General features: G+C 40.2%; 1 protein-coding gene across 48 annotated transcripts in view; it reads left to right on the top strand.

The window, feature by feature from the left end:
* Nucleotides 1-886: 886 nt before the first annotated feature.
* Nucleotides 887-12,593, top strand: part of CELF4 (CUGBP Elav-like family member 4) — a 676,060-nt gene continuing 664,353 nt past the window's right edge. For all 48 annotated transcript variants that reach the window (XM_063422567.1, XM_063422590.1, XM_063422542.1 and 45 more), the window contains exon 1: nt 887-1,306. In XM_063422567.1, coding sequence (XP_063278637.1) covers nt 1,027-1,306 — 280 coding nt within the window. In that variant the 5' untranslated portion in view covers nt 887-1,026. The remainder of the gene's footprint in view (nt 1,307-12,593) is intronic.

A 12,593-nucleotide genomic window follows, 5' to 3' on the forward strand; every position in this document is an offset into this window, starting at 1 on the left:
GATAACGCCCGCACTGACTTTACGTAAAATAAATACTGGCAGCACAAAAATTAACAACAGTAATTTCAATATTTTTCTCCTCTCTTTAAAGCACTACAATAATATAGTTTGTGCTTTCTTAGTTTGATGTCATAATCAGTAACATAATTTATATTTTAAAAAAAGAGCTTAAAGAGCATGCATTTTTTTTTTTAGATGCAACATGAACAGATATAGTAAAGAGAGCTTGTAACATCACAATCACAACAACAACAGCAAAAGCAACCTCTGAGCCGGGGGATTCATCCATATCTGAACTGCTTTTATTATCATTTCCAAAATTATAATAAGAGTAAATAATAAGTAAGAGGCATCATCATAACAGAAAGAAGTCAAAACACCTTGGGTTTGGGTTTTTTCCCCTCTCAAATAAAAAGGCAGATTTCCCGATGATCACTGAAATTATAACGACAGCGATTGATCGGAGGGCTTGCAAAGGAAAAGGAAAAAAAAATCATCATCATTGGTCCTAAAAACGCAACCATTCCCCTTTGCTCACTTGGCACAATAGAAATTGACTGTCTCTCAAAGAGCCATGCGCCTAGTGCTATTTATAGCCAGGGGCTGTGTTGGAAGATACCATTAAGCCTCTGCCGGGCAGACAGACAGGGGGGTGGTTGAATGGGAGGAGGGGGTTTAGCCAGAGTAGAGGCAAAAGCAATCCCCCACCCCTAGCCTCTCTTCCCCGTACACACACACATCCACACACTCACACCCCACCCCCTAGTCTGGCTGGGAATTTGAACCGATCCAGCCTGTTTAAACGGAAAGGACACAGATCTTCAATGTAAAAAAAAAATCAGATCAGACCCAGAGAGAGAGAGAGAGAGACAGAGAGGGAGGAGTGTGTGTGTGTGTGAGTGTGTGTGTGTGTGTGTGTGAAAGAGGGAGAGGGAGCGAGAGAGCGAGAGAGAGGGAGAGAGAGAGGGAGAGAGAGAGGGAGAGAGAAAAGAAGAGGGGGGAAAAAAAGGAAAGAAGATTTTCTCTATGTATATAAAGATGGCCACGTTAGCAAACGGACAACCAGACAATACCAGCCTGAGTAGCAATCACAGCAACCCCAGCACCAACGGGCATATGAACGGATTAAACCATAGTCCCGGAAACCCATCCACCATCCCAATGAAGGACCACGATGCCATTAAGCTCTTTATTGGGCAGATCCCCCGTAACCTGGACGAGAAAGACCTCAAACCGCTCTTCGAGGAGTTCGGGAAGATCTATGAACTGACGGTGCTGAAGGACAGGTTCACTGGCATGCACAAAGGTGAGTTACCTCCTGAACTTTCCCGGGAGAGATCGGGAGAGAAAGGCAGGCTTCCTCTCTCTCCCTGGCTCTCTCTTTCTCTCTCTCTCTCTTTTCTTTCGATTTCATTTCATTTTATTTCATTTTTGGTTGGCCCGGGGGCGGAGGCGGCAGGCTGGGGGGGCAGGGAAAGAAATAATAGACCCATCCTGGGAAGAGAAAAGCGAGAGTCAGGGCAGGGAGTGCGCTCCGTTTGGCTTATTTATTAGTATTTTTATTTTTTTCCCCGCTTTTTTGGAGGGGTGAGAGGCAGCTCCCCGGGAGCGCCGGGCGAGCGGCGGCCCGGGCGCGGGGCCGGCGGCAGCTGTCCGCGGTGCTGAAGCCGGAGCGGGTGCTCTGTATTTACCTTCGGGAGCAGCTCTTCGTCAGCCCAGGGGTCTGTCTGTGTGTCTGTCTGTGTGTCCCTGGGTTTGCTGGCAGCCCCCAATTTTACAACTGTTCTGTATCTAGCACCGGCGGCTTTTTCTTCTTCTTCTTCTTCTTTTCTTTTCTTTTTTTTTTTCTTTTTTTTTTTTTTTTTTTTTTTTTTTGGCAATTATTTATTTTTGCTGCTGTCACATTTATAATTTGTAGTCCTCTACAAAGCAAGAAGTGGAGGAGAGTGAGTTGCTCCGGGAGAGCTATTTCATTTGGCTCTATTCAACACGGGAAGAGGGATATAAACAACAATAAAGAAACCCATCTCAAGCGGGGCAGGGGTGTGTGCACAAAATCACGGTATGTGTGCTTGTGTGGGAGAAGGCGAGACAAAAAAGACAGGTGACAGGTTAGTTCCAGAGGGGAGAAGTCTCTGACCAGGCATATTGCAAACACTACTTTAATGTGCCCGAAGTCCACACTGGGAACTTTTTAGATTTTCTCTAAAGGTAGTAGAGATGTACTCCTCACACGATGCCTCACTTGCTCCATCTCTGCCAGCTCATTTCGCCGCTCAGCTTAGGCTCTCCGGAGATGCCTATGAGATTAGATGGTGCTCCGTTTTGGGGGCGGGGGAGGGTGTGTGTAGTGGGGGAGAGATGCTCAGATCCTCGGGTAGAAAAGTAGGACTCGTAGGGAGGAAGTTGAAGGAAATTTGCATGGTAGCCCCGCTTAGGAGCGAGAGAGAACCAGGAGTGATATGAGCCACCTTATTAACTCAGATTCTGTATACAAGTGTGTATGTGAATGTTTATAATAATTTTTTAAAAATAAAAGGGAAAAGAAAAAGACGGGGTCAGAAGTGGTTGGGGTGTGACTCCAGATTTAGTGCAAGAGGAGAAAGCCTTTAGCACGGGGCCACGGGGAGAGGAGAAGTTGTATCTTTTGCAGGACAGCTTCAGTAGCAGTGTCTAGTCCAGCTTGGTGGACTTCTGGCAGTGACAGTCACCGGTAATGTCATTACTGGCTTTCCAGCTTTCCAGATGCCTTAGCGAGTTGTAAATCTTGAACTTAACGACATGTTTAGCAGGCATCTCTTCCCCCTTCCCACTCACTCCCCTCCTTGCTTCCACTCTCAGGAAATGCGAATGAAAATATACCCTGACAGTGCAAAGTACCAGTTTTACACAGGCTAGAGAAAGTGTTCGGGGCTCGGGGACTAGGGACGCAGTCTAAGTTATAGGATATTTCTTCCATCATTTCTTGCCGGTCGCTTCATACACCCTTCTCATTTTTAAAATGATCAGTATAGCTCTTTTGAACCTAGCTTTCTTTTCAGACTGTCTTCCTAGAAGCCACATCAAGGTCTGATTGGCATCATTTAAACATGACACCTGTACTATGATAATTATTAATAATAGCAATAAAAATAATAGTAAGAAGTGCAGGGAAAGAAAGGTCCTGAGAGATTTCATCTAACAGTGAGAGTAGACACTGAGTTCATCTGTGTATATGCATGTGTTTGCAAAAAATTATCTAAGGTTTCTGTAAAATAAAAATAATAGCAGTAAAAGCTACACTGAAGAGAATCTCTCAACCCAGTGTAGAGGATATCTTTGAGCTAACACTTTGATAAAGTATTTTTTTTTTTGGTAGTGAGAGGTTACGGTGATTTGTTGATGAGATTTTATTCTTTTGTTTTATGTTAAACCTGAGATTAATCGTTCTGTGCACTAACTTCAATTTCTGTCTCATAAATTTGAGTTCTCTCTCTTTCAGTTCAGTTTTGCTTTTACTGTATGCCTGTATGCCTCTTCACAGAGACAAACTCAGGAAGGGGGAGAGAGAGAGAGATAGAGAGAGGGAGAGAGAGAGGGAGAGAGAGAGAGAGAGAGAGAGGAGAGAGAGAGAGAGAGATCATTTATCTTGCTTGGATGTGTTTAACACATATCCCTGAATTAAGCAAGATGCTAACTTCATTTCCCTTCATTTCATTTCTGTTGTAAAGCTGCAACCTAGGAAAAAAGCCAGGTGGGGAATCTGTAACCTCATCAAATCAGATTGCATGAGTTCATCTCAAAATAAACAGTCATTTTTAACCTGCTATAAGTTTTGGACTTTGGAAAGAAAATTTATGATGATGATTGTTATTTTGCGGGCTAGGGTTTGAGCAAAACTTCAATAGACACTGAGCTGCCAGCATTTCAGAGATCGGTTTTATTTAGTACATCCAAGAAGAGTTTGAACTCCTTTCTAGCGATGCCGCTGATTTATTAGCTAATCCTGATAAAAATGTGCCTCTGGCTACCTGGAAAAAAATTACTTTCTTGCCAGTAGTGATTAATTACTATTAAGTCAAAAAGCGTGATGGGGCTTTGAAGTATGAGGGTTGTGTTTGGGGTTTTTTGCTATTATTTTATTCACTTTATTTCATTTTTAATCTATTTTTTCTCTTTTCCCTTCTCTAAATGCAGTCATGTGAAGCATTGTATTCACTCAGATGTCCTTATTTTGGCTTTGCTTTGCAGGCGTAGGTGAAGAATTGCATAAAGATAGCCCAACTTGGCTCACAGGGGTAGGTTGGCAATACAAAACCCCAAGATGCTTTCCATAGAGATGCATAATGCTTATACATTAATTGATCCATCACTCTCAGTTGATTTCATTCCTAATTCAGGGGATGAGACTGTGGCAGTGGTACACCCTGAAGGGTTAATAGTAGGCTTTAGTTTATTTAAGTGTGCGGAGAGCAAACCTTGGGTGTAGAGGGGGAGAAGGTGGGATTGTTCTAGGAGGAGGGAAGAGAGAGGAATTAACTTAAAGTAAAAAAACAGCAACCAGAGTAGTTTCAGGTGTAAATTCATTGAAACGAGATCAAAGGATGTGTATTCTTGAAAATATTACGAAGACATCCCATTGCGGTGCCCCTGTATGGCAGGAGGAAATTGAAAATTAAGAACCTAAAGTACATTACTATGCCCTCCTCCAAGAAAAACTATCACAAAAGGAGAGTGAAGTCCCAGGTTCTCTCACCAGCAGCTCTGACTGATACCAGTACAGACACCAGGAAAGAGGCAGGGGATTATGATTCTTTTGCAGATATGCAAAGAGAGAAGGGGTACGGGGGAAGCTGGATGTGGGAGAAGGTGGGAAAGGCTTGCCAGATCCCTGAAAAAATAAGCTTTTATGGCACGAGCATAGCTGCTCTGTATTTCCCCCCATCCTCGCTTCTCTCCACACGGGGCAGGAACAGGCTCTTGCTCTGGTACTTTGCTGTAGGGTTGGGAAGAGGCTGTGTGCTGAGATCCACGGGTAGAAATCTACCGGGGCTGAGCTGACCCACCCACGCACTCACACATACTCGCACACACATGCACTGAGTTAACTAATCACAATTTAACAATTTAGCAAGACATTCATTCATAACTTCCCCTCATCTAGCTGTGGAGTATGCTTAAAGGCTGAGTTACTGGGAGATATAAAGGTTAGTGCTCTCAGGACAGCCATATTATAATGCATTATCTTTGAAGTCATTTAAGGCCAATTTAAGAGGTATTTAGAATAATATTTATGAATTAATGTAATCTAAATATAGGACTGTCCCCATAGGTTTAAACAGTCTTTTCTATTGAAGCTTGCTTGTACCCAAGGCCTGGGAAATGTTTTAATTTAAAACATACAGGTCTCCATACTATTCTATTTAGGAAGTCAGAAGAAATCAGCATTCCACACTTTAATGAGATTTACTGAAACACATGCGGGCGAATGTACTTAAAGTGTGGAGATAGTGTGCACTGGGAAAGGAGCCTTGCGTAGACTTGAGACCAACAACACTCTTTCAACCTTTATTTTGGAAAAAGCACAAACCCCCTAAAACCTCCTTGAAATCCACTGCTGCAGTCCCGTGATTGGGGTGTTTTTCCTATCTGACCCAAACCTCACTCTGTAAGCATTCAGTGCAGATAGAAAAATGCAGTATGGAAAGAATAGTTTAGTTCTTTTACAGCTTTATGTTCTTAAAAGTATAAATAAATTTGAAATTTATGACAGCTCTGGGGTAGGGGAACAAGGCTTCCATTCATTATATTCTGTTCTATTTGATTACAAAGATAGATGATTAAAAAAAAAAAACTTGTTAAGTTTAAGGATGTTTATGAAGGTTTTGGATATGTCAGAAATTCAAAGGCGCAATGAAAATGAGCATTTAGTCAGGATGATGTGTATGTTTATATGCAGCAATGTATAGTTTTGTGTGTGTATACATACAGAAAAAGAGATGTGTACACATTCATGTTTACAGCCTTTGGGAAATGGAAATTTTAGTTGAAAAGAAGCACAATGCAATACAGGTGCTGAATAAACTCCTCTATAATTGAAACATAAGACTTGCCTGGCTGAAAGCAACACATACAGCATTTAGTATGGTAGTAAACCAAACAAGTTTTAGGGAGGTAAACGCACAAATAAACTGGAATAAAACAAAGGAGACTTAAGCCTTAGGTCTAAAGAACAATCCATTAAAAGAGTCACAGTGCAACTGGATAACTTGATGGAAGAGAGGAGAAAAGCAACCCTCTGTTCATTAAAATCTCCTGTACATATGAGAGTCTATGTGTTTTGATAGTGTCAAACAGATAGCCCAGATTGCTCCATAAATTATAAGGGTATATGTTAACTCTTTTTTTTTCAGGGGTCTGGACATGGATTCTGGTTTCTAAAAGCAGCTGCAGCCAGTTATGATGCTGTTGTTACGGTTGTGTCAGCATTTCCAATACAAAGTCTAATTTTCTGGGATCTCTTGCTTGCCTGTCAAGTTTTGCACTGAAAGCTGTTCCTCAGCTAGTCCCACTACCATATGAACTAATCATCCTTACAAGATGGATTTGTTTAAAAGTTACATTATTGCAGAAAAAGGAAAGACATTAAAGTTTGTGTGCCCACAGCTTTTGTTTCTTTTCTTACATTTCACCAGGTTAGACTTACATTTCTTACACTTTTACGGACTAAAATTGCTTCTGCCCCTCAATGTCTACATATACTGGTGCCTTTGGGAATTTTATGGAATAAAAAAGGTATCTTTCTTCTTTAAAAAAAAAAAAAAAAAAAACAAAACTAATTAGAAACAAGCAAATTTCATAGTATTTATTTGTCCCTACCAAGATTTTAATTAAGGGGTGAATCATAAACTTACTAATTTCTGCAAGAAACAATAGGAACATTAGGTAATTTGGTTTAGTTTTATATAATTTTTTTCCCATATCGAGCCAGAAAACATCGGAAATTTCAGCACTGAAGTAGAGGGAAAAATTGAGGATCCTTGTCACCTTGTATGAGAAGCGTGGTTCATCTGGTCCTGTATCCCACATCTGCTAGTGGCCAGTGCCACCGGCAAGGCTTTCTTTAGCAGAGGATTCAAATTCCATAGCATAATAAAAGCCATGCAGCTGATGGAATAGTCTTTTGGAGAAGATTGTCAGAAAGCACCTGGAAATTTTGTCCGAGTAAAGAGTGAGCGAGATTACGGAAGATGTCTTGTGCTCAACCGAAAGGCAGATTGTATCTGTCAGGGAGGGCAGGCAGAGAACTCTGTTCATGATGGTCAAGAGCAAGGGACGGAAGAGTTTGAGTGATCAAGGAGGGTCTCCTCTAGCCTTAAGAGCTGGAAGTATGCAGCCACATTTCTCAGCAAGACATCAGGGTGTTTCTTTATTATGCATACCCTGTGCACATGCATACCAGCCGCATTGACCCGACAGACCATAACGACACTAAAGGAGCTGTTACTGTCCCTCCCGTCAATCAAGAGTGAACTGAGGTGGGTTTATGCGACAGGCAGTAATGGTTCCAAGGGAGAAAAAGTAGGGGAGATGATCTAGGCTGTTGGACCGCTTACCTGCATTTAAAAGAGAGAGAAAGCATCAGATGCTGGTGTTTGTTACAGCCTCAAAGTAATATTCTGAAAAAGCAGGGGGAGAGCTTAACGTGACCTGCCCATCAAACCACTGTGAGGTTTCTGCCCCATAAAAGCTTGCACTAAGCAAGCGAGGTATTAAGGAAACTAAGTTGAATCCTGACTTTAACAAAGAGCTGGTGCTTCCTTGATCGCTGCACCACCTTTACTTCGGAGCAAAGGCCTACTGCTTGCTGGGCAGAACACAGTAAGATTTCTGCTACGTCTTAGGTGGCTTCACATTTGAAATCCTCATGCAGGTTTGCACTTAGTATTTCACATTCTCTTTAAAATTCTGGGTTATCAGTTTACATAGCAAACCTCAACACTTGCAGGTAATGCTACTAATTTCTGCGGTTGCTGGCTTGTCCCTTACCTTAGCTTTACTTACTTCTGTAAGTGAAACTAAAACTAAAACACAGCTAAGGAACTGAAAAAAGCCTGAGCTCTGCCACATTTCTCACTCACTTAAATGCTTCACCAATGCTTGTACGACTGTTCCCAGGGTTTGCCATGATGGACTGACTTTTATACATTAAAATATGCTGCAGAAAAAGGGAAAAATATTAACCATAGCTAGTAAAAATTATGGTTTTCTTCCACCATTGCTCCACTTACTGAGCTGGGGTACCTATTACAAGGGCCTCTCTTTCTCTCTACCTTCTGGAGAGCCATTGTCATATTTTGAGGATCTTAGGATCTACTGAGTCACTTTGTCTATGCTTCCTCTCTTGGTGTGGTCTGGAGTCAGGATGTCATCACAGAGATTGCATTTGTTTGCTTTTGTCACTGTGAGCCACAGCCTGAATGCACATGCAGGTGAATGCAGCTTTTAATGTGCATTCATTATATCCAACTGACATCCCCTTGAAGGAAGAGAAGGCTTATTATTGTCGCTCCTTAAAATAAAGATGGATGAGAGCTCTAAACCTCTCAAATAAAGTGCCTGACCATACGTAGTAGCTAAAAATAAATCATATATGGCCATCTATTCCATGTAAATGAATGGCAAGACATATAGATATAGACATTGTGTTAAGTTTGTCAAGCAGAAGCAGCCAAAAATATTGATCAAGGCATGGGGGAAAAATTGATAATGAACTGGACTCAAAGAAGACTTTAATTGACAGTGACTTCTGTGAACCAGCTTTGGACAGTATATATAAACTGACCACGATGTAACTTTATTGCAATGCACTCTCCTGTAATTAATTGTCACCTTTGTTAAGACTGGCTACAGATCAAAGATTTAAAGATACTTAACAGGTTCTTAGTAACAAACCCTTCAAATGCATTAGAAATATCCGACAGCTCAGCCAATGAGGCATGCAGATTTTGATCTACCTCACCCTTATCTGTTTATTTCTCCTTCCTTTGTTGAACACAGAAAGTCATTGTTTAACATTAACTATTTAATAGATGACTTCATCGGCAATTTTGATGCCTCCAGGGAAATATGGTTGTGGTGATGGGGACCTTCACTGTAAGGTCTTTCAAAGTATTTTGTCAAAGAAAAGTTGTTTGTGGTTTGGTAGGTCATGGTGTAGTGCAGACACACTTTGCAGTGCATACTATTCTTACCCCTTTACTTGGCTAAGGTGTTTAATTTTGTTATTTAAACCCAGAAAACATAAAAAGAACATAAAAATCTAAAAAAAAATCAGAAAAAGTGTAGCTGAGAGTGAACTTCTATAACAAAACTGCGTATGCAGTGAGATAGAAATGCGCCTGATGTTTGTATATCACACACATGCAACCATTTTTTTTATGTGCATGTTAATGAAAACATGCATTCAGTACAGGTAGGGTAATATCGGTTTTTAAATAATTCCTTTCCAAAAGACAGTACAGAGAACATACTCTTATGTGAAAGTTAGGTTACTTAAGAGGGTATTCCTGGAATTATATGCAGAGTTTAATATGATATGTAACCATTTGCTCATTATACTATTTTAATGATACAGTCACACTTAATTAATTCATCTCTGGTTTATTTGTACACTGTGTCTGAGCCTCCAAAATATTTTAGAGGTATCCAGGCTGCCTTCCTAGTGCACCAGGGCAGATAACTCTGGACATGAAGCTTCTTCAATCAGAATAAAAACGGAGCTTTGCAGACAGAGTTGGTCTGATGAGATCTGACTGCATATTTGGCCTGTTTCTAATTCAAATGCCTGTGTATATACTACACAGGGACTGTGCATGCATGCATGTATCGAAAGGGCAGACTTATATTTGCACATAGTTCCTCTCCTTTCCAGTCCCTAAGGATAGATTCGCATCACATAATATGCATCACTCACTGCAAACGCACACAAATATCTTTGTCGGACTCAGTAGCTTCTTGCAGGTAGATGTATAAAGCAGCATCAGTCTAATAATATCCCTATAAAACAGTGCTTCCTTCCTAGGATCGAGAGGGATGAAGGTTGTCAGAAGATCAAAAGATATATCATAGTGTGCTTGTAGAAATCCCCTGATTATGTTTCCTCTCTATAATGCTGTAATTCACTATTTGATCAATTGTAAAAGGGCCAATGCTTTAGGAGGAAAAAAAAAAAGTATTAGGTTACTAGATGCTTCAGAGTGAGTGAAAATCATACCTAAAATTTTATGTAGCAATACAGTAATGAACTTGTCAATACTTCTTTAAGGAATCTGACAGCCCTATATGTGAGATTCAGTTCTGTGAGCAAAGGTCGCAATATAGGTATTGCTTATTAAGATTATCGATAGCCTAGTTGACCAATCTAACCAGAGATCGTAAAATGTACCTCCTGTTAACAGGTGGGGAGGAGATCTACAAAGAATTTACAGAACTGCCCACGTGTAATATTAATAATATTGATTCATTCTAATAATATAATAAGGTAAAAGATGCACTTCTTTGAAATGGCGCATAGAGGAAGCAGGGGGAGAGTGAGATACCTTTGCCGAGCAGATTGAATTGGTTTTCACCTCTCTGAAAGTTAACCTAGAGAAAATTCAGTTTTCTTGCCTAGGCTCCATTTCCTGCTCATTATTTCACCCAATACACATGGAAACCAGATTTGCTTTTCTCTAGAATCAGGTCTTGGCCCTGCAGGTGCACAAAAGCCAGGGATCTGAGAAAACTTCTCACCGCGAAGAGCATTTTGATCAACAACTTCAGCCCCAGTCAAAACGGGATTAATCCCAGAGAGCTCTTTTTCAACGTAGAATTGCAATGAAAGTGTTTAATTTTATTTTCCCACACTTTTGTCAGCATTTAAGGGGTGGGGGGGGAAACATGGTAGAAATAATGTATGTTCTTACTGTGTAAAATCTACAATTGATAAGAAAGGACTTTGCAGAGCAGCCACAAACCTACCCCAAAGGCTGCTGAAGTCCAGAAAAAGCTCTACCATGCCTGCGGCTGTGTTCGGATTGGGCCCAAAGTTATGGGCAGTTCTGCAAGATGCCACTGGTTGAAGCAGAAGCGGCCGATCACATGCGATGTGACAGACTTAAGGTTGTTACACACCTATACCCAGGCACACAGACCTGGCTCCATCCAAATTTCCTAACTACTGCCTCTGCAACAGTAGGCTGCCTTATCTAGGTAAGCCAGTTAACTCCTTCTGCTGTACCATTCAGCTTCAGCCGTTCTCGTTCCTGTGTCTATGGTAGTTTCAAGGTTTGCATGTCATTACACTTTTTTTTTTCAGTTTACAGGCCAAGTGTTTTTCTTTTGTGAACATTTAATTGTTTTTAAATGTGAATTATTTGATCGTATTCCATCTTCAGTAATACATGGATGAGGATGCAATTTTTCACCCTCTTGTATAAAGATATATTGTTATTCAATTAAGCATTTCTGTGGGATTTGCTCTGTTTTGTGCATTCACAGGGAGCTTGGTTATTTTTTTACTTTGTTTTCCTTCTTCCTATATTCTTTTTGTTATTACTTATATGGATTTTTTTTTCTTTTTAGAAAAAAGAATCTCTTTCAAGATGCTGGCAATAAATGAGAAAAGTAGCAGTGGAAATGAGGAATGGGCAAGACAACCAACAAAAATCTCTTGGAAAAATTATTTAAAAGCATACCATTGCCTCATGTTTATTTACAAGAGGGGATACAGTCAATTTTGATACCAAAAAAAAGAGTATCTTAGAAATTATTTAATTCCAAGTTTAGGAATTGACAGAAAAGGGAAAAGGAAGAAGCAAGTCAGCCTGTGGGAACACTGGCAGAAAAGGCACCTAAAGACCTTGCAGGAGGCAAGGATGCCAGAGTAATGCTAGTTTCTACATTCTGCTATGGATTTGGAAAAGTTAAAAGCAAATTAAACAAACAATAAAAAACCAAGAAACACAAACATTGTCATTAATTCCGAATTATTTGTAATGGCTAATACACCTTGGAGCTGCTCCGTTTAAATTTCTGCCTGTTCCTGCAGCTTCATTCAAAGGAAAAGCATTATCTGGTGGGTGAGGGCGGGTGGTGAGGACGTCTAGGTTCTAATCACAGCGTGGATAATTACTCACCAACACTCTCTGATGGAGTCACTTAAGCTCAGTGCCTTCAGGCCTGAACTGAAACCTGTTGAATCAATGGAAAGGTTCCTATTGGCTCTAGTGAGCTATTGATCTTTCATTTCCCCAACTTCAATATTAGGCCAGCTGGATTTTTTTTTTTTTTTGTGTGTGTTTTTTTTTTTTTTTTTTTTTTTTTTTTTTTTTTTTTTTTTTTGTTTTGTTTTGTTTTGTTTTGTTTTGTTTTTTTTTTGTTTTTATGAGGGAGAAGATAATGCCATAAATTTGACATTTACTTTTTTCTGTGTAAAGGTTTTGGTACATCTCTGATGGTAAATGTATTACATCAGAGCCCCTTTCAGCATAGATCTGAAAAACATGCTTTCAAAAAACACTAAGTGTGGGCATGGAAAATTAGCTTTGCCCATTTCACTTGTAAATACATAT

Source organism: Prinia subflava, chromosome Z (assembly GCF_021018805.1).
Source record: "Prinia subflava isolate CZ2003 ecotype Zambia chromosome Z, Cam_Psub_1.2, whole genome shotgun sequence".
Classification (NCBI taxonomy): domain Eukaryota; kingdom Metazoa; phylum Chordata; class Aves; order Passeriformes; family Cisticolidae; genus Prinia; species Prinia subflava.